General features: G+C 39.5%; 1 protein-coding gene across 3 annotated transcripts in view; it reads left to right on the top strand.

Annotated features, from left to right (window-relative positions):
- Positions 1-26742, top strand: part of HBS1L (HBS1 like translational GTPase) — a 46788-nt gene that overhangs the window by 9552 nt on the left and 10494 nt on the right. For 2 of the 3 annotated variants that reach the window (XM_035108924.2, XM_035108925.2), the window contains exons 5-12: positions 16409-16517; positions 21343-21587; positions 21700-21865; positions 22612-22729; positions 23253-23399; positions 23772-23846; positions 25187-25304; positions 25441-25509. In XM_035108924.2, the coding sequence (XP_034964815.1) occupies positions 16409-16517; positions 21343-21587; positions 21700-21865; positions 22612-22729; positions 23253-23399; positions 23772-23846; positions 25187-25304; positions 25441-25509 (1047 nt within the window). The remainder of the gene's footprint in view (positions 1-16408; positions 16518-21342; positions 21588-21699; positions 21866-22611; positions 22730-23252; positions 23400-23771; positions 23847-25186; positions 25305-25440; positions 25510-26742) is intronic. The other variant, XM_035108926.2, reaches the window with a different exon arrangement.

Here is a 26742-nt window from a genome sequence, read left to right as displayed (position 1 = left end):
TAGAATAATTGTAGTATAGTCCATCACTCATTTGACCACAGCTTGAAGCCATGGACTACCTATTTAGACAGGTGCCAAAAAGGTCATTAAGTAAATGTGTAAACACTGTATATTTAGATATAATTGTGTTAAGATGCAGGTTTTTATTTTTAAATGATGTTGATGTATATAACACAATGGTTGACCAAAGATGAACTTTAAGTTGTTTTGTAACTATATTTTTGCTTCCTAGATTTTTTGAAAAGATTTTTTAGCTTTGAAAATATTTCTGATTGACATATATTCTTCAGGTAACTTAGGACATGATCTATTCATCTATTCTCCTTTGGATATGGTTGCAACCCTTGGAGGGGCTTGACATGGAGCTGAGTAAATTTATCCTCTCCTCCTGGCAGGCTGAAAGGCATGTGCATCTTATTGTTGCGCTCTGTTTGTTAGATAACAGTGCAAGACTGCTGCATGCCCCTCTCCTTTATAGTGATCCACCTGTCCCTTTCCCCATATCTTGAATCTACAAGTTCATTTCAGTTCAGAGGGGTGGTAACTTACAAGCCCAAAGTACTGTGGAAATGAAGAGCATGTTGGTGGTGTGCATTGACCTCCTTTTTATGATAACAGCCAGCATGCTGTACAATGTGTGCATACCCAAGCTGGAGGTGAGGCAGCAAATTTCAATCCTGATCCCTGCAAACATGCATCATGCCTTTACATTTTACTGATATTTTACTGCTCTGAAGCCAGCCTGTTTTTGCATGTGTATATATGGTCCATTTTTTAATTTATTAATAGTATATATTTTGAAACTGTAAAAAAACTATTTGGATGTGTACATTGGACATCTAAAATGTGCTAGTCAGAATATTCAGAGCATTGTGAAATCAGCATCCTAGGTTTCTTATGTAATCAAAATCAAATATTAAAGTAAAATTGACAGTGCACACTGTCTTCTGTGTCTTGCTGTGAGGGTTCAGATACTTACAGTACCTTGTGCTGGTGGTTTCTCCATTAATGTTTGTTTGTTTGTTTGTTTGTTTTTTTAAAAAAACAGAATTCTATATTTTCATTCTTAAAAACTCTAAAAATAGTTTAAATTTCCATTTTGTGGAATTAATAAATAAAAATAATTCTTTCCCTTAGTGTGCCTGAATTTAGTAATTGGAACTGAAGTGAAAATAATGGTTGCTCACACTGTGTTTTGTTGGAAAGCTGTTTAAATATCATACTTGTGTTTCCTGGTCATTCTGAAGGCTATATAGAAACACTACAACAATCCAAAAGTTGAAAATCTATCTTTGCCATTATTGTATTTTTTATATTTTGCTTTGAACTGCTGACTTCAGTCTTCACAGCTTTCTGTCTGTAGTTCTTTGAGGTTCCAAGCTATAGGTAAAATAGGTTCTGTGGGAGCAGGAGTGAAATGGGTATTCCTGTATAAACTTTGTGTTGCAGTTTTGGTCTCTTGTTTCCCTGCCTACCTTTCAAAAATGTGGGGGGAAAAACCCTTGGTCCCATGACAATTAAATCTGTGGCAACATCTATTAAAGAGATTTGCCTTAAAACTTAGAGAGAGTTCCATAGTTCTGTGAATTAGGGTCTATTTCTTAAACAATTTAAGTGCATTAAAACTCAGGAATTTTCTGCTTGTCTATATCAAATGGTGCATGTGTGTATTGATTAGTTGATCCTACAAGAAGTGTGCTTTAACTGAAGATACAGTGGTACCTCGGTTTACAAACACATTTGGTTCCAGAAGTCTGTACTTAACCTGAAGCGTACTTAACCTGAAGCTAACTTTCCCATTGAAAGTAATGGAAAGTGGATTAATCAATTCCAGACGGTCCATGGAGTACTTAAACAGAAGCATACTTAACCTGAAGCGAACTTGAAGCGAACTTTCCCATTGAAAGTAATGGAAAGTGGATTAATCTGTTCCAGACGGGTCCGTGGAGTACTCAACCTGAAGCGTACTTAACCTGAAGCGAACTTTCCCATTGAAAGTAATGGAAAGTGGATTAATCCGTTCTAGACAGGTCCGCGGAGTACTTAAACTGAAAATACTTAAACCGAGGTGTACTTAAACCGAGGTATGACTGTATACGTACATGGATTCAATGGCTAAAACTCAGAAAAAAAGCAAAAGAGATGGGGAGGATATTCATGTGACTCAACACTTGAGTGTTATCCTTCCTGTCTAAAGGTCATATATCTACACTAGATCCATTGCATTTTTCCACTTTGTGGCCACTTGCTTAACATTCTGTTACTGCTAAAATCTTCTTGTTGCTTACAAGAGTATTGCTGACAAATTGCTGTAGTTGAAAAAGAGCAATGAGATTTGATTTAGCCTACTTTCTGTACTGTATTGGAAAACAGTTGTCATACAAATAAGGTAACATTCTTGCATGCAAGTTTAATGAAGATTCCAGGCTGATATGTGATATATGACGACCTAAACCCAATCCATTGTGCCCCTAGGCATCTACTACAGCATCATAAAGTTCCTGTCTTGGTTTGTGTTGATAGTGTGCCAACTAATAGGCATTTCATCCTAAGTACTTCTTCCAAAGGCTCAAGGAAACAGTTGCATCTCGATATGTTGCCTAAATACAGCTAATGTAGTGGACAATTGTATCTCCATGGAGAAGGGATTGTACCTCTGGGATAACATAACAGAAAGGGCTCTGTTCCATACGGTCATGTCATATACTGTAGCTGTAGATGGAACTATGACCAGAGCTGTAGATGGAACTATGACCAGAGCCACAGATTTCATAGCATGTCTGTAATAGGGAAAATGATATTTCAAATACTTAGAGCCCAAAGTCAGCAACCTAAGGAGGCAGCTGGGGCTGATATTTAAGGATAGATGTCATATGATCCCGTTTCATGGCAAAATTTGATTAAAACCAGTACAGGTTTAAAAGGTTCAGTCTGCCATCTTGATTCAATGTGTTAAGCGGTGTCCAAATGCATGGAGAACAGATAAGCAACTTTACAAAATATTTAGTAGCTAAGAGTGAATTCCCTGGGTAAAGAATTCATGTTTGATGTAGACCAGTACTTAGCGTACTTAGGACAGTGTATGCCTAATGTCAAAGTTCCTTATAATTTAAATGTAGCTATGATAAAAAAGCTTCAGTTAGTTATTTCACATTAATAAAATATGGGGTAGTGAATAGGACCATATGAGTCTCTTTTGGGGAACATTTTGTAACAAGAGTCATATTCTGTTTGATACAGCTGTGTGTGGGCTTTAGAAAGGAAGTGGCTTATGTCAAAATCTGTGAGAAACATTTTAAAATGCTTTTGAGCTTCACTTTGTATATACACCTACACTGGAAAAAATGACACTCCCAAGACTTTTTCCCTGAGATGTTTTATCTTGCAGTCTTAAAGCTAGCATACAATATTTTGAAAGAACACTTTAAATGCTAGGGCAGATTTATTTTGCATATCAACAGGAAATCAGTGGAAATGTGCTGCTATGTAGGGCTGAATAATGAAATAATGTTTAGTGTATTCTGTTATTACATAGTTCTGTTTTAAACAAACCCTGTTAATATTTGAAAATCTGGGATAGTGTCATTTGTTATGTTAAAGATAAGAGCAATTATACGTATTCTACTGGAATTATTTGTTTGGATTTTTTGCCACAAGGCTCAGAGTAGGTGCCAATATTTTAGATCCTAGAAACAGAATAATAATCTTTATTTTATAAATAAGAGTTTGTCCTTTGGTCCTTGTAGAAAACCACTTCCTGGTTATTGTTGTCTGTCTATCATGTTGTCTGGCTTACTTGCATTTATCTTGTGTTTATCTTCACAACTGTAAAGGCTGAGAGATGGTGACCTCTGCAAGCCTATTCAGTAAGTTTCATGACTGAACAGGAATTTGAGCCTGTCACATCCAAACCCAATCTTCTAGACTCAGCTTAACATGCATTTCATGTAGGTAGCAGAATATGGATTAGCTTGGCATTTATTTTATCAGTCTTTTAATAATGTATTGTACAACATTCCTATCACTACTACGAGGGGCTGTGCCCCTGCTCCCTTCACACCTCAATCCACCTGCCAGTTTTCCCACGTAGCTTTCCCCTTCCCACCCCATGCAACTACTAAGCTTGCTTTTCACCATCCCAAACCCATCTCTGAAACCACTTTTCTATTCTGCAGCCCCATTTTTACCTTTACCACCATGTCCATGCTTCTCCTTCCTTCCTTTTGTGCAATCCGCCCCCTTGCGCACAAACAACCACCATGGTAACCTGCATTTTCCTTCTCCCACACATTCCAACTGCTAAGCACCTTTTTCACCTTCTGCCTTCTCCTTTCCTTCAAAGCCTTTCACTCCCCTGCTCTCATCTTCACCGCTATTCCCATGCCTCCTACTCCTTCCTTTCTTTGCAAGCCCATTTGCACCACCTCTCTCCCCCCCTTCCTCCTGTCCCCAACTCTCTCTTGCATGCAGATCACCCTCATTTCCTTGCCCTGCCCTCTCTCCTATTCTCCAGCTGGTTTTGTGCACACACCCAGTGATGATATATGCTTTATCTTTAAGATGAAAGGAATCTTCCGAACAAACCTGTCAGGTAGCTTGTTCAGTTAGAGATGGTTATTTTCAGTACATGGATATTGTGCATATATGGGTGTTTGCTTGTGAATAATAAACAGCAGCAGAGTTTGACTAAAACGGGGATAGAGAAATATGGAGGGTTGGTGTTTCTTTTAACCAACAAGCCAACCAACCAGTTTTAACAAGGAAAATAGCTTTCTGGTGTTCCTTTCTTCTCACTCTAATCTATGATCCCTGCTCTTGTGCAACTTTTGGCTCTCCTACTCCATTCTGACCATGCAAATCCAGAATTGTGATCCTGCATTACAAATCTTTCAGCTGGGGCTTTGTGAAGACATTATTGTATTATTATTATTAGCATTGTATGACATTTTCTTTGTTGCAGTCTTTCTAATATCATTTGAATAAAAACCCTGAATTATCACTCTACTAATCCCATATTTTTTAATAATAATAATAATAATAATAATAATAATAATAATAATAATAATATATTTATACCCTGCCCTCCCCGGCCAAGGTTGGGCTCAGGGCAGCTAACATCAGGTATAAAAACAATTGATTAAAATACAACTTAAAAAAAACAGGATTAAAATACAACTTAAAATGCAGCCTCATTTCAGTGGAACCCCAGCTCAAAAACTGTTGGGGGGGAGACAACGTCAAATCTTCACCAAGGCCAAACTATCCAGACTGGTCCTAAGTGGGCCAGAAAAAAGCCAAGGAAGTCCCCAAATAGGGGTTCCATCACAGAAGGAAAAGGAAAGAGGGGGAGGCGATCAGGCTGATTCCAAGCCAAAGGCCAGGCGGAGCAACTCTGTCTTACAGGCCCTGTGGAAAGAAATCAGATCCCAGAAATCAGATGTTTTCTGATATCAAATGTTTGGAAACAAAACTTGCCTTTAAAACTATCACATGTACAATTTTCTCTGTAAGATTTTCAAGAGTATTCAGAATGTTTGACGCCATCAAAACTTCAAACACTGAACCTATCTAAGAAAGTAGTCAAAAATCTTTCATTTGTCTGTAAAGAATTTTCTAGAGATAAATCCAATACTTCATGTATTGCCAGATTGTATCATTTGATCAAACTGTTTAATCTCTTAGGAGCTCTCTTACCTTTTCAGTGCATTTAGTTTTATCGCTTTGCCACCATTCTAGCTGCCAAGAGCCATTGCTTTGTGTATATTCGAAAGTTTAAAGGTAAAGTTTAGCTTTGTGAATTTCCATTATATTGGGAAACAAATCAGAAATGAATTTACACCAGTTATCTCAACCCCTCACCCTCAATATTTTCACAACACTGGTACAGATCTACATTCTTACAGCATATCTACCATATTCCTACCCATTAATCTAGACCTCAGGTGCTTTGAATTAAACTCTTGAAAGGTCACTTAATTTCTTAAGTGCACATTTAATTTATTATGTGTCAGATTTTTAAGACTGCATCCAACCTAAGGTTGGTAGTACAGTATATCCTAATGTTTTATGACACTGTCTAAAACTTCACATTGTCTGCACACGCTGTTGGGAACCTCAATCTTTCTTCATTTAGTTTTTTAAAAAATGGGGAGAAAATTGTTCTAATTATTTTAGTATACAAAAATATTTCCAGTTTTGTGATTCTTCTAATACTGCACCATGATTTTAAAAAGGAGAGCTTTCAAAGTTTACCCTGACACACATTTTAATCTTCGTTGATGGTGAATTGTAGTGTATGCAGTTTTATGTATTAGAAATTGAGTGGGCTTTTTGTTTGAAGAGCTATGGGTTAAGGTATGCCCGGCACAGCTGCAGACTGCTATAGCTCAGTGAACACAGGCTTTGCATGCAAAAGGTTCATTTTTTAAAGACGTTTCTCCTTACAGGGTCATTGAAGGCAGGAAGAAATCTCTGCCGAGCCATTGGCAAGCTGGTGTCAAGCGAAGAGGAGAACCATTTGTCTGACTCCCTACAAAGCTTCTATACTCTGAATTTCTGGACGTAGAGTTGTATCAGCTTAAAGGGTTGTCTTGAATCTGGCACAGTAGGAAGGACACTATGAAGCTGGCCAATTCTTTGTCCTTTGCTTGCTTCTCGGCCTAGCCTACTTCTTTTCTTATATCACATAGGAAATATTTTAAATTAAAATTTCTGAGAGTGGCACTGCTGCTTCTTAGCACAGGATGGTTGTTATTGTGTCTGTGTGGTATGGAGCCTCGGTTCCAAATCTTCCTAACTGAGCTGTGAACTTTATTCAGTGGCTCCAACTAGTTATGGGGATTCACCCACAAGGGCATACATTTTCCTCTCTCAGCAGGTGTTAAAGCTTAATATGTGTGTATTTAATCAGCTGTAAGTTCTGCTAACTTCTGTGGGACTGGCACCCAAATAAATGTGCATTAAAGTGCAACCATAATTCAGTATTTCCTTTATTTAAAACCAGGTAGCTGATACCATGACCCTGATTTATTTATTTTTAAACAGCAACCAACCTTCTGTGCACATTTGTTAGTTTACTTTTATTTATATATAACAATATTTATATACTGCTGTGTCAAAAATAGATCAAAGTAGTTTATAGAATAAAACAAAAAACCATACAATAAAAACCATTAAAAAGTTAAGAATAAACTTTCAATTGTTCAGTATACGTTCATGATGCAAGGCCTAGCTATAGTGTTCACTGTACTGATGATACCTTTTTAATCAAGTGCTGTAATAGCTTTTTCTATATATAAGGTACAATAAGTGTCACCATACATATGATGTGTGCTAATTTTTTCATTGTTGATTAAATTGGTAACATTTGATATAGAAGCTATGAGGGCTGATTAGTTCAGGTGCTTAATCAGCCTACTGCATTGATACAGCTTTGTATTACGTTTTGTAAATTAGATTCAAAGCAGCTTTAGCAGTTTCACACTCTCATTTCAAATACTTCTTTCTGTCAATGTGTTACTGCTAACACATTTAGATAGCAAAGGATGTGAAAGCATCTATTCAGTATTTTTAATGTCCTTCAGCTTGGTGCTGCTGTTATTGACATTCTTGTATATAAATCTAGCCTACCAACAATATAGAATGGCAAACTGTGTTGGCTCCTTAACTAATTTTGTATAGAAAGAAAACTAGTGGTTTTTGTGATGTTTTTTAAATAAAGAGTAGAAGAAGTATGTATTAGATTTACAATACATTTCAGGCCGGTTCACAAGATAAAAATACAAGATGAAAGCAAAAGAAGTAGTTAAAACAGAAACAACAAAACAATAATGCCCCCTCCCGCAAACACATTTAAAAGGCTGTAGAATATTAATCAATCAAAGGCCTGGTTGAAGAGGAATGTTTTTGCCTGGCACTTAAAAATATATAATGAACCTCTTTGTCTGAATTTTCTTCATACATGGAAAATAAATCATGATCCTAGGATTGACATAGTATCTATGAAGTAATGTGAATTAGGCTTATCAATGGACTTGTAAATTAATGGAAAATTAAAGATGTGTAAGGGACGTGGGTGGTGCTGTGGGTTAAACCACTGAGCTTGCCGATCAGAAGGTCAGCGGTCCAAATCCCCACGATGGGGTGAGCTCCAGTTTCTTGGTCCCAGCTCCTGCCAACCTAGCAGTTTGAAAGCACGTTAAAGTGCAAGTAGATAAATAGGTACTGCTCCAAGTGGGAAGGTAAACGGCGTTTCCATGTGCTGCTCTGGTTCGTCAGAAGCGGCTTAGTCATGCTGGCCACATGACCTGGAAGCTGTACGCCGGCTCCCTCGGCCAATAACGCGAGATGAGCGGCGCAACCCCAGAGTCGGTCAAGGCAGGACCTAATGGTCAGGGGTCCCTTTACCTTTTAAAGGTAATAAAGGGGAGAAATTGGAAACCAGGGGTGGGGTGAAGTCTAGAAGGGATGAATAAGTAAGTTAATTGGATGTTAAATTGTTAAATTGTTGAAAATTGAAAATAAAATATGGAAACAAACCATTAAAAAAGGAAAATAACTCACAATCCATTTTATAATCTGAAATAAGGATAAAAACAAAAGGGTTGGTTTGGCTATTTTTTCTCCTGAAACTATCTTGGATAGCATTCTATATTCTTCATGCACTCTCTTATCGTAATTGTACTTGCATTATTCAAGAGTCTTGCCTTTCCATGTTGTCTGGGTGCTCCATAGGCCACTGATCTTCAACCAGTAGGTTATGATCCACAAGTGGGTTGTACCACATCCTAAAGTGTCCAGTACCAGCAGTACCACCACTATGTTCTTTTTGTTTGGATTCCTTCCTAATTGGGGTGGGGAAAGAGAGGTGACGAGAGAGAGAGAGAGAGAGAGATTTTAACTTTAATAGATGGGTAGAAGAAGATACTAGGTGCAGCTCTTTCACCTGGCATGATGAGCTCAATCTACATACAAACAACCCACCTCCTGTGTGGTGGTGTTGTTGTTTAGTCGTGTCCGACTCTTCGTGACCCCATGGACCATAGCACGCCAGGCACACCTGTCTTGCACTGCCTCCCGCAGTTTGGTCAAACTCACGTTCGTAGCTTCGAGAACACTGTCCAACCATCTCGTCCTCTGTCGTTCCCTTCTCCTTGTGCCCTCAATCTTTCCCAACATCAGGGTCTTTTCCAAAGATTCTTCTCTTCTCATGAGGTGGCCAAAGTATTGGAGCCTCAGCTTCAGGATCTGTCCTTCCAGTGAGCACTCAGGGCTGATTTCCTTCAGAATGGATAGGTTTGATCTTGCAGTCCATGGGACTCTCAAGAGTCTCCTCCAGCACCACAATTCAAAAGCATCAATTCTTTGGCGATCAGCCTTCTTTATGGTCCAGCTCTCACTTCCATACATCACTACTGGGAAAACAGTAGTGTACTGTGCACAGCAGTTTAAAATATAGCTTTGAATTTAGTCACCCCAAAGAAGAAAAGAGAGAAGTAGGTAAGGGTAAAACACTTGAAGTGGGTCCTCTATTGCATTTTGTGATTCAGGAAGGTGGAGGTCCTAGATATGAAAAAGTTGAAGTATTGTGCTCTAGGGCGTTTGGATGAGTTCATTTCTGTTTTTAACTGTACTTTAAGCCTGCTTTTGTCATTTATTCCAAACACTGTGTATCACAGAATGTTTGTTTTAACTGAAAGATACTGGTAGATTCTCGTGATGTTGCCTATTTAACATTAAGGAAACTTTGTGGAGTTCTGGGTCAACAGAACTTGTAGCCATTCTTGGTGTTCCAGTATAGAAATGAGCATAGCCAAATGGTGAAGCTCTAGCCTATAGGGGTATAATTAATATATGGCTACTTCGGAAGCCAATTCCAGGCCAAGAGGTTAAGCAGCCGAGGGGCAGTTGGAGCACTGAGGTCTGGGGAGTAACATAAATACCTATTTGCTCCAATCTACTATCTGCTGGCTATTATTTATTTTATTTTATTTTATTTTATTTTAAATACATTGTAAGCCACCTCAGACTTGAGATGAATATAAATACTCCTAAATAAGCGAACAGCAGCATTTGCAAGTGCTTATGCTCTTATATGCATTACCAGACAAATCCTGTGACTTTCAGTTCTTGATTTCTCAAGTCCCTCCCATAAATCTGGTTTGAGAGGAGGGACCGTAGGAATCATATGGTAGTGTGTGTGTGTGTGTATCAGAGAGCTGCAAATGTAGTGGTAGTGGTAGAAACAACAATCCCCTTATATAGATGGAGGGGCATCTTCAGATCCATGTTTGTGTATGGCCTGCTTTGCTTATCACACTAAGCCTGGAACATGGAATGTGTGGCCCTAACTTTCATAAGCCCCAGTGCTTAGCATGAATGGGTGAGCACCCATGGTTTGGCTTAGCATGATGTGTAGGGTAGGCCTATGTATATTTTGCAATATAAAGGTAAAAAAGAAGAAGGTAAAAGACCCTTGGACAGTTAAGTCCAGTCCAAGGCAACTATGGGGTGTGACACTCATCTCGCTACAGGCTAAGGGAGCCGGTGTTTGTCCGCAGACAGCTTTCTGGGTCATGTGGGTCATGACTAAACCACTTCTGGCACAATGGAACACCGTGATGGAAGCCAGAGTGCACGGAAACGCTGTTTACCTTCTCACTGCAGCGGTACCTATTTATCTACCTGCACTACCATCACACAGATTCAAACCGCTGACCTTCCAATTGGCAAGCCCAAGAGGCTCAGTGGTTTAGACCAGGCTTCGTCAAAGTCGGCCCTCCAGATGTTTTGAGACTACAATTCCCATCATCCCTGACCACTGGTCCTGCTAGCTAGGGATCATGGAAGTTGTAGGCCAAAAACATCTGGAGGGCCAAATTTGAGGAAGCCTGGTTTAGACCACAGTGCCTGGATGTGCAGAGTTGACTCCGCTGCTACAGTTGTAATCTCCCCAATACACAAAAAAGATGTTGAATGGACAGATGCATGTGTGACGTAGTTATTAGCAGACTTTCATTTATCATGCAAGTCCCTTGAACTAATCTGAGTATATAGGTAACAGGTCTCAATACTACAAAATAATGATGCTGCTAACATACATATTAACAGTGAAAGTAAAAAGTGTGAACTTGTGTTGGACTTTACAGTGTATTCAGAAATCTGTTCTGGTGTGAAAAAAATTACTATTGAAAAATACATGAATTAACAAATCCAATATACGTGGTTGTAAGAGATGTAGAACAGGAATTGGGAGCCCTTGTGAGATGTTGGATTTTAGCTTCCATCAACCCTCACCATCGACCAGACTGGGGGTTGATGAGAGTTTCAGTCCAAGAACAGGTATAGGGCCACAGGTTGCCCCTCCTGTGTAAACTACATTGCCGCTAAAAATTTTTAGGTGATACTGTCCTTGGGAACTGGTGGATTTTCACACTTAACAATAGTGAGAAGGACAGATAATAAGTAAGGGGGGGTGCTCAATATTTAGCAAGGCAGAGATAATAGAAAGACACAATATAGACTGAAATTTTCAAACTGCTTGCTCATTTTTCCATTTCTAAGCCAAAGCAAGCTCACTGTGGATGGGGATTTATAAATTTTAGTTTCAATAACTACAAGTCATCTGCCTTCTATTTTTGTGCACTTAAACGGTATGAAATCTTTATCTCATTTACACGTGCAAAGGAGAACAGGTTGTGTTTAATTTATTTTAATTTCCAGTTAGCTTTGCCCTTTTTTTAGAATGGCACCATAGAAAGTTGTATTTGGTTTGCTCATTAAATTTAAACTTGCTGTCAGATGCAAAAAAAATTGACATTCTTTTAAAGTTGCTGAATTATTCAAGTTGTCAATTCTCATTGTCCCTAGAATGGTTAACTTACTATTACAAAGTATAAAGTTATAATGGGCTGGAAAACTGCAGTTCTTTTCCATACTTAATTTGTGGATAATGTAGCAAGAATATTGGACAGTAGTGTATGAAATGTACATTTATTAGGTGGTGGGAGGAACTGTGTCATTCCCCATAGCATTTAGGACTGGGTGCTTTGATCTCTGTCCACAGAGCTTCTTATGGGACATACTTGATGATGAATCATGCCTGAAACTATAGCTCATCTAGAAGGGCAAAGTGAAATATATTTTAATAGCACACATGCTGAGTGTATGTAGCAACATTGTGTTGGACAAGAGAATCTGTGGAAGGAACTAAACATAAGATGCACAAGGTTTCCACCAAAAGCAGCCGCCTGGGTTGTACACTTTTTTTTTGGTAACAATAACATTTTGACACCCATCACTCCATGTTATTGGAGCTGGGGAATATTAATCATAATGACATCTGGACACAGTAAGTTGGAGGTACAGATGTGAAGGCAGAGAACTCAACTGGGACTGCTGTTTTCAGTTGCAACCTTGTTTTTCATATATGTAGTTTCACCCCCAAAGTCCCAGCCCTATGTGCATTTTGGGCATCTGTTTTCAGTATCAACTTTGATTTTATCATGTAACATGTTTTGGAATGAAGAAATGCTTTCCTCATAATAGAAAAGTCACACGCAGGTGTAACTTTTATTCCCATGTAGACGAGCCTGTCTGAAGATTTGCAGACACATTTGCTTAAACTTGAGATTCCCGCTCATGTGGATGCTATCATGAGTTTAAGACTTAGGATTGCCTCTGACTAAATCATATTCAGAGTGGACACAATGAAATCGGTGAACATAAGTTAGGCATAAAGGTTTCATTATGTTTGATTTCTAAAGCGCACTGGTAACTGATCAGTTAATAGCACCATCCTCTGGTGTTGTAACGTCAGATTTGCTGCCTGATAACTACTTGGTTTATGGAAACATGACTGAATTGCAGTAAAAGTATCGACTTGTTACATGTTGTACTTTCAGTTTTACATACTCATAATGAACCAGAACCTCAACAGAAATTCTATTAATTGTGTTGAACGTTACCTTGGACTACATGAACTTTCAGTTTAGATTAACTGGTTTGTAGAGAAATGTTGTTAGGGCTATCCCCCATTTAGTGCTGACACTGCTTTTTGCATGCCTATTTATGGTCAGACAACTGCGCATATCATCACACAATGTTTTCCCTGATTGTCAATGAAACACACATTGGAGTCATTTAGTAAGATACGTTGAATAAGGAAACACCACAAACACATTTGTGGTTATAGCAGAATGTGAGAATCAGATAATCAGAGACTGCCTTTGGGAAGCATGTTTACTGCGCAAATGATTCCTGAAATATTGTTCTCACAGCTTGAAGGCAACAGTTTGCTTGAGATGGAACCGAACATATTATACCATTTGGGCACTGTGGACATCTTCATTTATATCTTATACAGCTTGGACTCTCATTTATCTTGGGCTGCTTGTCATGTTTCATTTGTTTGCTATGCTCCTGTGCATTTTCTTTTCCCTAAATCTTCTGTCAATTTGGGCAGGTAGCTTGTTTCACCCTGACAATACTTATTTGGTGGTTCACATGTAACTGGAGCAATGCAGTTGTACAACGAAGCAAAATCCCTTGAACAAGTTTAAGCTGCACACAGCAATATCTGATTTGGTGTGTGTTTTTCTTGCAAGCAGAGTGACATTATTTTCATACTGAGCTCTATTGATTCTATTGTGTGTAAATGCACACATGCGTGTCAAATGTGCACTAATCAGTTAAAAACCTCTGTTTTTGTTTGAGTGTACAGTCATACCTCAGGTTGCGAACGTGATCCGTGTGGGAGGCGTGTTCGCAACCCGCAGTGCCGCGCCTGCGCACACGCGTGACATGATTTGGCGCTTCCGCGCATGACGTCATTTTGCATTTTTGCGCATGCGCGAGTGCCGAAACCCGGATGTAACCTGTTCCGGTACTTCCGGGTTCGGCACGGAGCGCAACCCAAAAATGCATAACCCGCAGCGTTCACAACATGAGGTATGACTAGTCAGTCTGGGTGATAACCACTTGTGCCACCCTGCTCTCACAAGCCATTCTGCTAATGGAACCTTGTTCTTAGTTTAGAGCTGAATCCAGGGCTTGTCTTGCACTTGTGAAAGATGGTGGACAACCACTTTTATCATACTTTGTGACAGTTGCTTTTTATGCACCACTTCTTGCACAAAAACGACGATTCCAACCGTAACAATAGCACAAAAAGTTTGACTCTTGCTCTCTCTTTTCAGTAGGTGGTAGGCAATGTTTTATCATTAGGTGACACATTTATGGACAAAACATTGATGGGAATAACTTCGGGATAGCCCACTGGATTATATCAGGAAGAGGATGCATGTTATCTAGGCATATTTCACAGAATTGGATTGGGCTAGCCCAGGCATCCCCAAACTTTGGCCCTCCAGATGTTTTGGACTACAATTCCCATCATTCCTGACCACTGGTCCTGTTAGCTAGGGATCATGGGAGTTGTAGGCCAAAACATCTGGAGGGCCGCAGTTTGGGGATGCCTGGGCTAGCCTCTCTAGGTTACCTCAGGCCCTGGTTGTGAGCTTCCCATAGATAGCTGGCCACAGTAAGAACAGAATGCTGGACTTAATGGACATTTGGCCTCCAGATGACTCCTATATTCTTAAGAACTCGCTTGTGTGTGTGTGTGGGGGGGTGTCATTAGATATCTGTATGTAGTATTTTCAAAGTTTTTTATCCTTTCTAAACTCAGAGCATTTTGTGTGTCTTTGCAAGCTATCTGGAGGCTCTGCTCGCATGACAAATGCACTGTGAGATCCAGGTGGCTCTTAGATACTGTGGTTGCTGCAGTTATGGAAATTGCTACCAGTCTGAAAGTGTGCCTGCCTGGTTCTTTGCCGCACACACCGTACATGAGTGTGTCTACTTGGGGGCCCTGAACATCTTACTTGGAACAAGAAATTACCGTGTGTGAACAGGCTCATAAGCTTTATAAAGAAGTTGCAGCTGAAAGCAACAGGGCTTTTACTTGGAAACCCCCTGGTGTAACTTCTATTTAGGAAATAACCTTTTTCTAAATAACTCATTCTTCTTTCTGGGGGAATTATTCAAAAACAGCTTGCAAGTTGCTGAGCGTCTCAAAGTAGAGCGAGGCCATACCTATTCACACACTTAGGGGATGACCCCAGTTCAACAGTAGGCAAGGGAATCTAGGGCAGCGTTAGACGGGCAGGATGAGAGACTTCCTCTGCTCAGTACGTTCTGTTAACATGTTAAACCCACTAGTTTTGAAATGTACCATTAGTGCAGCCCACAGCTTTAACAAAGTAGAACCAAGTACAGCACACTGGAATGTGGGTGAGAGGCAGAGATTAATAAATCCTGTGAAGGCTATTTGTGACCTGGGACAATTAAATAAATTCTGAACCAAGGAAATATACGTTCTGTAAGTTGAATAAATTATGCAAATTAGTCAAACATACTTTTTTTAAAAAAAAAATATGTTGCGGTACTAAGGATTTGAAAGATTTTGTTTGTCCATGTGTGTAGGCAATCACTTGGTGGCGCCAAGCTGTGAACTACTGTTTCACCCTCTCCTTTAAGAAAATGTCATTCCGCTTTCCTGTCAATATCTGGCTTGAATTAAATTATACACTGCCCTTCATCTGAAGATTACAGTGTGGTTTACAATATAAAAGCACAAAATGCATATAAAAGTACAAAATAACATAATACGAAAAAGCAAGACACGTTTAAAAGGCCACATCCGCCACTGTGGAATAAAAACACCTAGAATGCTGCATCAGAAACACACAGACTCAGAAGTTTGCAAAAAGAAACAAATGTCTGGAAAGATGGACCTCATTATTTGGGAACACATACAGGGAGAAGCAATTATAAGTGCATTCAGACAAATATAACTGTGCTTTACATTTAACTTTTGATAAAAGGAGAAACACTGGCAGTACAACTAAGTCAGAGTGGGGAGGAAAATATTAAAAAGGATATTGTCTCAATAGAAGATTAAAAAATGAGAACCCCTCCTATTTGAAGTTAAGGGAGTTTCAAAAACATCCAGCCATTACATAAGAAAACTTCCATTATTAGGATGCCAAATACAATGGGCATTGGCTACATGTTTTTGGCAAACCTTTTGAGATAGAAGGCATAGATACAGAATAAATATTTTATTTGTTAATTTTAGGTTTCCTTTTCTTCTGCTTTCAGAAGCTCAGGATGGTTAAATTTTTAATAAGCTGCTCTGAATGTTCACATGTATAGTCTACATTGCTACAAAAGCAGCTTTTTACTTGGATACAACTATACAAATTTTTATTTTTCGCAAACCTGATTTTTAGAAAGCTAGAAATTATCAGTTGCTAAATCTACCAAGATAACACATTGGACTACACTGAAGATTCAGCCTGTTTGTACTGTACTTATGCTATATATGCATTATTTTCTCTCCTACTAGGAAAAGTAAGAGATTCCCAGACAAGCAGAATTGAATCTGATGTTGTGCCAAAAGTTACCAAAATGACTGTGTCTGGAAAGAGACAAACTACCGGCTTTGAAGTTCCATGGTAAGCCTTCACCCCTTGCAAGGTACTCTGGCATCATCTTCCTTCAGATTGGTGCACCTGTATCAAGATTTTTGGGGGTCTATTTTTACAGAAATTTAGTCAATATGTCACAAAACTGAGCAGCATGGCTTCTTGTTTGACTCATAAATACTTTCAGAAAAAGACATCTTGCATTCGTGAGGTTTTTTTTTTTTTTGAAAAAATATATCTTTCACTCTGAGTAGCACAAAGAAAACAGCTAGCCGCATTAAAATAATCTGTTTCACAGGGTGCAAAATTTTCTGGAGGTTAGTTTAAAATACAACTTTGCAAATTGAATTATTGCAAGCTCAGTTATCTGAAGTATAATGATTGAAAGAGGGGGGGAAAGAGAGGTTTTATGGTGTCCATCTGTAGACCTATGATGGCCATACTGACAATGGACTGGTTCACTGGTTCACTGATAGAAGCCTCTGCTAGATTAAAGAGGCTTTAATCTACAAGCTGATATAACTCTTCATGTATGAATTGCAAGTAATAGAATGCATGGGGCTGCTTCTGCAAATATCCAGTGGCGTTGCTGCAGCCATGGAGCTCTTTACACAGGCCCTTGGATCAGGGCCATGGTCTGCTAAGAGTAATTCTGAAATGTATTCTTTATATTTACTCAGTTATTCTCAACCAGACATTTCAAATGACCTATGCCTGAAGGTTTGAAGAGGGGGAATTCTGAAATAAAATCAGTAAAGTGGAACTAACAGATAGTCTAAATGCAACATGCATATACTTGTATTTAGGGCAATGAATATGACCACATCTTGTGATCGAACATCTACGTTAAAACGAATGGAGCAACTTCAATCTTGCATGGTCAGCATCTTGCTAGAGTCTTCATAGTTTACATTCTAAATTTATAAAGCAAGTGTGTATGTTCAGCATCTCTTCATAGCTATGGTTCAAACCTGTGCTAAGTAATCCTGACTGTGTACTCTTACTTAAGAACCAAATGTAGGATGTGCTCTTGAGCTAAAGTTCAATGGGTGGTCCAAATTAAACTACTTTCACTACTATTAATTTTCTTTATATTCTGCTATACCTCCACATACTTGTGCATATATACCTGACACTTTTGTTGAAGATTCTCTCTGTGTGTATACATAGACTTACTATTTTAAATTCAGAATCACAAACACAGTTCCAAATCCCCTCTTGGTAGGCCTTCAAGCATATGTAGCACCAATGTCTTCTTGAGAGTAATTGAGGAGAGTATGCATTTCAGAATTACTCTTGACAGACCATGGTCTTGATCCAAAGATCAGAATTACTCTTGGCAGACAATGGTTCTGATCCAAAGATCTGTGTGGAGAGCTCCTTGTATGCAGCAGGACTACTAAATCCTTGCAGAAACAGCTCTTCACAGCCAAGTTACAGGGAACCAGGCAGAGGGCCTTCTCGGTAGTGGCACCCGCCCTGTGGAACGCCCTCTCACCAGATGTCAAAGAGAAAAGCAACTACCAGACTTTTAGAAGACATCTGAAGGCAACCCTGTTTAGGGAAGCTTTTAATGTTTAATAGATTATTGTATTTTAATATTCTGCTGGAAGCCACCCAGAGTGGCTGAGGAAACCTAGCCGGATGGGAGGGGTATAAAATAATAATAATAATAATAATAATAATAATAATAATAATAATAATAATATTGCTTACATGGAGGTTTATGTGGTGCCTCTCTACTTATAGTTCTATTTCAGCAGAGGCTTCTATCTGTGCAGTGGAGAGGGAGATTGTTGTTGTTGTTGTTTAGTCGTTTAGTCGTGTCCGACTCTTCGTGACCCCATGGACCATAGCACGCCAGGCACTCCTGTCTTGCACTGCCTCCCGCAGTTTGGTCAAACTCATGTTCGTAGCTTCGAGAACACTGTCCAACCATCTTGTCCTCTGTCGTCCCCTTCTCCTAGTGCCCTCAATCTTTCCCAACATCAGGGTCTTTTCCAAGGATTCTTCTCTTCTCATGAGGTGGCCAAAGTATTGGAGCCTCAGCTTCACGATCTGTCCTTCCAGGGAGCACTCAGGGCTGATTTCCTTAAGAATGGATAGGTTTGATCTTCTTGCAGTCCATGGCACTCTCAAGAGTCTCCTCCAGCACCATAATTCAAAAGCATCAATTCTTCGGCGATCAGCCTTCTTTATGGTCCAGCTCTCACTTCCATACATCACTACTGGGAAAACCATAGCTTTAACTATACGGACCTTTGTCGGCAAGGTGATGTCTCTGCTTTTTAAGATGCTGTCTAGGTTTGTCATTGCTTTTCTCCCAAGAAGCAGGCGTCTTTTAATTTCGTGACTGCTGTCACCATCTGCAGTGATCAAGGAGCCCAAGAAAGTAAAATCTCTCACTGCCTCCATTTCTTCCCCTTCTATTTGCCAGGAGGTGATGGGACCAGTGGCCATGATCTTGGTTTTTTTGATGTTGAGCTTCAGACCATATTTTGCGCTCTCCTCTTTCACCCTCATTAAAAGGTTCTTTAATTCCTCCTCGCTTTCTGCCATCAAGGTTGTGTCATCTGCATATCTGAGGTTGTTGATATTTCTTCCGGCAATCTTAATTCCGGCTTGGGATTCATCTAGTCCAGCCTTTCGCATGATGAATTCTGCATATAAGTTAAATAAGCAGGGAGACAATATACAACCTTGTCGTACTCCTTTCCCAATTTTGAACCAATCAGTTGTTCCATATCCAGTTCTAACTGTAGCTTCTTGTCCCACATAGAGATTTCTCAGGAGACAGATGAGGTGATCAGGCACTCCCATTTCTTTAAGAACTTGCCATAGTTTGCTGTGGTCGACACAGTCAAAGGCTTTTGCATAGTCAATGAAGCAGAAGTAGACGTTTTTCTGGAACTCTCTAGCTTTCTCCATAATCCAGTGCATGTTTGCTATTTGGTCTCTGGTTCCTCTGCCCTTTCGAAATCCAGCTTGCACTTCTGGGAGTTCTCGGTCCACATACTGCCTAAGCCTGCCTTGTAGAATTTTAAGCATAACCTTGCTAGCGTGTGAAATGAGCGCAATTGTGCGGTAGTTGGAGCATTCTTTGGCACTGCCCTTCTTTGGAATTGGGATGTAGACTGATCTTCTCCAATCCTCTGGCCATTGCTGAGTTTTCCAAACTTGCTGGCATATTGGGTGTAGCACCTTAACAGCATCATCTTTTAAAATTTTAAATAGTTCAGCTGGAATATCATCACTTCCACTGGCCTTGTTATTAGCAGTGCTTTCTAAGGCCCATTTTACTTCACTCTCCAAGATGTCTGGCTCAAGGTCAGCAACCACACTACCTGGGGTGTACGAGACCTCCATATCTTTCTGGTATAATTCCTCTGTGTATTCTTGCCACCTCTTCTTGATGTCTTCTGCTTCTGTTAGGTCCTTACCACTTTTGTCCTTTATTATGGTAATCTTTGTACGAAATGTTCCTTTCATATCTCCAATTTTCTTGAACAGATCTCTGGTTTTCCCCATTCTATTGTTTTCCTCTATTTCTTTGCATTGCTCATTTAAGAAGACCCTCTTGTCTCTCCTTGCTGTTTTTTGGAAATCTGCATTCAGTTTCCTGTATCTTTCCCTATCTCCCTTGCATTTTGCTTGCCTCCTCTCCTCCGCTATTTGTAAGTCCTCATTGGATAGCCATTTTGCTTTCTTGCATTTCCTTTTCCTTGGGATGGTTTTCGTTGCTGCCTCCTGTATAATGTTACGAGCCTCCATCCATAGTTCTTCAGGCACTCTGTCCACCAAATCTAAATCCTTAAACCTGTTCCTCACTTCCACTGTGTATTCATAAGGGATTTGATTCAGATTGTATCTTACTGGCCCAGTGGTTTTTCCTACTTTCTTCAGTTTAAGCTGGAATTTTGCTATAAGAAGCTGATGATCTGAGTTACAGTCAGCTCCAGGTCTTGTTTTTGCTGATTGTATAGAGCTTCTCCATCTTTGGCTGCAGAGAATATAATCAATCTGATTTCGATGCTGCCCATTTGGTGATATCCATGTGTAGAGTCGTCTCTTGTGTTGTTGGAAGAGAGTGTTTGTGATGACCAGCTTGTTCTCTTGACAGAACTCTATTAGCCTTTGCCCTGCTTCATTTTGAACTCCAAGGCCAAACTTGCCAGTTGTTCCTTTTATCTCTTGATTCCCTACTTTAGCATTCCAATCCCCTGTAATGAGAGGGAGATTACTTTTGCCAATTTCCCTTTTTTCCTGCACACCATCTCCCATGTTCTTCTGAAGGGTTCCCCACCATTCTGGAGCAGTTTTTTTTTGTGGGGGGGAGCGTTGCAGGCAGAAGGAGAATCGGCAAAAATTGCCCCCTTCCCTGTTCTACTAGCAGAAGTCTCAACTGGATCAAAGAGCCTCCTGTGAGTGGAGGTACCCTACCAGACAACAGCTGGAATGCCATTTATCATTTGTAAAGCCAGCATTTCAAGCAAGCCATTGAGCAGGTAAGTGCAGATGGCCATTTGCCAAGTGAGAACTTAGCACAGAGTAGGACAGTTTGGCAGGCTGTGGTCTGACCAAGTGGTGAAGGGCACCTTACCACAATTTTGTGTACTCATAACTCCAGGGAAGAAGAGTGCTGATTCTGTACTGATTCTGCCCTGCCAACTGCTTGACATTCACACTGTAGTAAGTCACTGTTTAGTAAATGATTGTCTGTATTTACCCACTGTCTGCTAGCTTGCCTCTGCTCCTTTATTTTGAAGTTTTGATGAACGTGTAAGAATTAATTTCATTTGTTCCGTAAAGTTGTGAAGCTCTTCTTCTCTTCAAGTTCATTCTTTGCTTTCTCCAGTGTGAATGCTGAAGAAAATGGGCATATGCCACAGAAGGGACTCTCAGCTGGAGATGCCAACGTGGGGGTTACTGAGATTCTACCTAAACCAGCTGTTCCACCCCAGACTGTTCAAGCATCAGAAGAACCAACCTTGACACCAACTTCAGTGAAAAAGTCCGGAAAAGCAAAACAGCAAATAGATGTGAAAGCTGAGCTGGAGAAGAGACAAGGAGGAAAGCATCTACTTAACCTTGTGGTAATAGGTAATTTTTTTTGGAGTGAAAATGATCTAAATACACAGAAACAATTCTTCCCTCAAGTGGCTTTTAACATGTATCCATCAGAGATAATCCCACATGTATTTCCTCTTCTTAGGACATGTTGATGCGGGGAAAAGTACCCTCATGGGTCATTTGCTGTATCTTCTGGGCAATGTGAACAAACGAATTATGCACAAATATGAGCAAGAATCAAAGAAAGCTGGAAAGGCATCATTTGCTTATGCATGGGTCTTGGATGAGACAGGGGAAGAGAGAGAGAGGTGAGCAATATACAATATATATGTGTGTGTATGAAGTATTATTTGTAATGCACTTTTAATAGTGCACATTGATGTTTACTGTTATCATGAATAAGATATAATTAAATTAGTGGAATAAATGCTATGCTGAATGAATGGGGAGTTCTCAAGAACATACCCCAAATTCTCCTGTGAAGGTGCATAGCTGGATGTGATTTAATTGGTTGTGATGTAATAACTGCAATGGGGGGGGGGATTACTGCACTCTCACTAAGGAACCCGTGATCAGCTTCCAGGGAACCTCAGGATGCTCCATACAGTTTGCAAATATCCTTCTCTAAGGCTATTGATACTGGGTTTTGTTGCCATTGCTTATGTAGCAGAATTAGTGCTGAATTGCACGACTAGTTTCCATGATGAAGTAGCCATGAGACTGCTCTTCTTTGGTGTGGTGACCATTCTTGGATGTGCTCTGGCATGTAAGCACATTCTCATTTCATAGCTTCCTCTGATATTGCAAGCTCGTACATTGACACATTTCTCAGGATTGCTAACTGTACCAACTTGGTGATAGCTTTTTCTTGTAACCATGATTTTAAAAATGATTTTGTAGGTGCCTTTATCATAGAATGGCACTATAATCACATTAGACTCTTTTGTGCTTATCCCAAAGAAGGTGGTTTATTTTTAGCACTCATTTATTAATACAGAGTAAACTTTGGAAAGGATTGTAAGTGACACACTTCATGCCTGTGCTTTATTTTTAGGGGAGTGACAATGGATGTAGGTATGACCAAATTTGAGACAAAGACAAAAGTTATTACATTGATGGATGCTCCTGGCCATAAAGACTTCATTCCAAATATGATCACAGGAGCTGCAATGGTAAAGACTTTTTATTGGCATCACCTGTCTATAAATAAGAAGTGATAACACATTGAATTGAGTTTTGTAACAGTTCATTCACTGGCAGTACTTAGTGGTTAAAATCAGTGGTTAAAATCTGTGCAGTTTTGAAATGTTCGGTATGCCATCTTGATTCAAAATTGCACCCAGCTATCTTCAAACATAGACACAAACCTGCTTCTTGATCTCAGGAACCATTGTGTAAAATTTATTATATCATAAGTATTGTCCAAATGCAAAGCAAACAAACTAGCTATCCCAAATATATAATAGATCCATACATTTTCCACTGTTTGTGCAAGAGCATAAGCAAGAGCTTAGCTTTGTAGTTCTTACTGTATCAATACATTGGGGCGTTTTTGGAGTGACTCAGATATGCATGCATTTTATCATAAAGGGGGAAAGGAAGCGTATTTGTAAAGAAATTACGGGTGTGGTTGGGCTCAGCTGTGTATGGTGAATAAATGCCAAGAAATACTGTGTAACAATTATTCTTCCTTAGGCTGATGTGGCTGTATTAGTGGTGGATGCCAGCAGAGGGGAGTTTGAAGCAGGATTTGAGACTGGTGGGCAAACACGAGAACACGGACTGTTGGTTCGATCTCTTGGAGTCACACAGCTGGCAGTTGCTGTCAATAAAATGGACCAGGTATTTTCCCTTGACTTTCTTAAAATTTATTTTCTGCAAGGAGAGAACACACAAGTTGTTACAAATGGAACTTGGTTATTTTCCAAGGAAATTGTAATATTTTGTTGAATTCTAGATTGATAAAACTCTATGGGAAAAAATGGTACACGTACAAAGTGTTTTATCGGCTTAGCTGACACTTAAATGAAGATTTTTGTGATTCCTTCAGCACTCAGTGTTCTTTCTACCTGTTACCTTATTATTTTATAATTATTTTTCGGTGGGGTGTCTTACTGCTAATGTTACTTCTTGGCAAGAGATAATTTTCACTTGTGTTAAGAATGGTGCTTGGACATTATGTTTCCTCGGTGATATATTATGTGTTTATTTTAGGTCAATTGGCAACAGGAAAGATTTCGGGAGATTGTCAGTAAGCTTGGGCAGTTCCTGAAGCAAGCTGGCTTTAAGGTAAGGAAAATGATATAGAATTCAAGTGACTGATTAAAAGTCTGAGTTTTCAATGACTAAATCCACTGCTTACAGGTAGGTAGTTGTGTTGGTCTGACGTAGTTGAAACAAAATAAAAAAATTCCTCCAAGTAGCACCTTAGAGACTAACTAAGTTTGTCATTATACACTGCTATGGGTACAGAGAAGGTCACAAAATGCTATTGCCCCATTCTAAAAGTGTGAATAAGATATGTGATAGGGCTGTGACAAAACATCTGGTGACTGGCTAATTATGACTTGAAAATTATGCTGGCATTTAGCAAAAAGGTTTTCAGCTCTTCAAAGGGCTGATACTTTAATTTGCCACCGACTGCCAAGAATTCCTTTTTAACAAACTAGAATTCTAGTCCTCTTCTTTTCCACTGACAGATGTTTTATATCCACTTTCACTGCTTGGGAGAGCAATACTTCGATGCTGTCTTCAAAAAAACAAATTACAAAACAAGAGCATCCTTTCCTCTTGTCCATGTTGTCTGTGGAGGAAATGATTTGTATTTTTTTTCTCCAGAGAGTTGAGCTTTTAGAGAAGCGCCGCTGGCATTTTGCTGCTGCTTTCTGAAAAAAAAAAACACCTAAATTGAAGGGAACGAGACTACCCATCCGGGGTGTGGTTTCTTTCCCTTCCCTCTCAGTTTTTGTAGAAGTAGCAGAGAGGCAGTTCTGATGCTTTTTGTAGAAGCCCAGCTTACGAAAGAGAGCACCTTCCTTTCCTCTGTGGTGAGCAGGGGATGGAGAGAGTTTAAGCCAAGCCAAGCTTTACAGCAAGGCTTGCAAGGTGAGGGAGAGGCCCTTTGTCATTGGTGAGAAGACCAATAGATTTATTGAGCCCTGCCTTTTGTGAGGTGTGAAGGGAATTGTCCTTGGTCAGTTCGAGGTGTGTGGGGATGTGTATGAGAGAGATCTTCTATACAGTGATGTCATGAAAGGATCAGAATGCTATAGGTCAGGCTTCCTCAAACTCAGCCCTCCAGATGTTTTTGGCCTACAACTCCCATGATCCCTAGCTAGCAGGACCAGTGGTCAGGGATGGTGGGAATTGTAGTCTCAAATCATCTGGAGGGCGGGGTTGGGAGAGCCTGCCATAGATGTTACTTTCTAGAATATTCCAAAGCTCCTTCAATATTCTGCAAAGTGCAGGGCTGATCAGTTAACTTCAGTAACTGATTAAGTAGCATTAGCTTTCTATCTTCCACAAGAAAAACCTTAGTTTGTGTTTCAAAAGCTTAGAAATACTACTTATAATGCTGGAAAGGTTGCTTTCCAATTTCACGCTGCAAATTAAACACTTCTCTCAACCAGGAGTCGGACGTAGCTTATATCCCTACAAGTGGGCTTGGTGGTGAAAATCTTGTCACAAGGAGTCAAGCGAGTGAGCTGACCAAATGGTATGAAGGAAAATGCTTGTTAGAACAAATAGGTATGTGTTTACTTCTGTAAGATTTTTAGAACAGTTTCAGTACGCAGCTGGGGGAATGCAGTAGAGACAAATTAATATCGCTTGCTGTAAAAGTAAAGGACATAGCTATTCACAGAGCACATTGGTTTATTTACAGATTCTTTCAAGCCACCTCAAAGATCAGTGGAGAAACCATTCAGACTATGTGTATCGGATGTTTTTAAAGGTTAGTAAGTTTTGTTCCAGTATTAAAAAAAATAAAATTTATGTCTTACAATTTCCCTTCACTGGTGAACAAATTTCCTAAAAATATTTATTAAAAAAACTAATCTAGAAATGCTACTTAGAATAGGTAATATCCTGCTTTTCATTACTGACTGAAGTGCATGTACTGGTGTAGCTGGGTCATTGCATAGCTTGTTGCAGTAGTGCAATACACAGTATCCACAGTTATAAATGCTTTTTCTATCAATGCAGTTCTTAAATTTGGAGAATTGGCCAGACTTTTTGTAACTTTTATTAAGTTCCTTTGTTCTTATTTGTATTTTCAATGTACTTGTTTTTAAATTTTGTTGATTTTTTTCTGCATTTTTAAAATAAGCACTTTAAACTTTTAATGTAAACACCTTAGATTTTTCTTTGCTACAGCAATCTATATGTTTTGTTAAGTGAAAATAAATAAACTTCTGCTAAGTTCAGGAGATGTATCGGCACATGGGAACGTCGGCACCTATAATTATTTTTGCTTCCTATTAGTATAATATAGTGTACACAGATTTGAAATCCAGGCCCATGTTTTTGAATATAGGATGCTCCTCCCACCCCAGATACTTTCATCGTAGAGAGGGCAGAACAAAAGTGTCCTGAAAGAATTTCCACCCCGGTTCTCCAGTTCAATAATGGTTAGGCACACATTGAATAAAGATTCTGTGTATGCAGTGGCAGCTGTTGCCCATTGAGACTGGTAGGATGGAAAGCAAAGTGGGCAGTAGTAGGAAGAGCTGGAGCCAATGGCAGGCAGAGCCAACTAAATCTAGTTTTCTCCCCACCCTCCTCCCTCCTCATTCTGCAAAGGGCAAAGCTGAGGCAAAGAGGGAAGAAGCTAACAGTCAGGGCGACCATAGGAAATAAGAAGACAGCTTGGTGGATAGTTGGAGCAGTGTCCCATTTTCCCTAATAGAGCAGCCTGCACTGCATCCACTACGAATCCCCAACTGAACTGAGAACTGTGCTTGCAGAAGAGTACAGTTCTTGGGGCTGGAATGGCAACCATAGTGCCAACGTAATCCCTCTGTTTTAACATCTCCGGTCAGTCACATATTTGTAGGTTTGGTGAGAAAATAGTTTTAAAACCACTGAAGCACGATATGTAGCCCAACAGAACATAAAATATTTGAGTACATATGGGGTATTTCAAACAGAAAACTTACTGGTTTGATGTTTATTGTTTGCTTATTGC

This window comes from Zootoca vivipara, chromosome 3, assembly GCF_963506605.1.
Source record: "Zootoca vivipara chromosome 3, rZooViv1.1, whole genome shotgun sequence".
Classification (NCBI taxonomy): domain Eukaryota; kingdom Metazoa; phylum Chordata; class Lepidosauria; order Squamata; family Lacertidae; genus Zootoca; species Zootoca vivipara.
The sequence above is the reverse complement of the archived record's forward strand: the minus strand, read 5'-3'. Positions and strand labels throughout refer to the sequence as shown.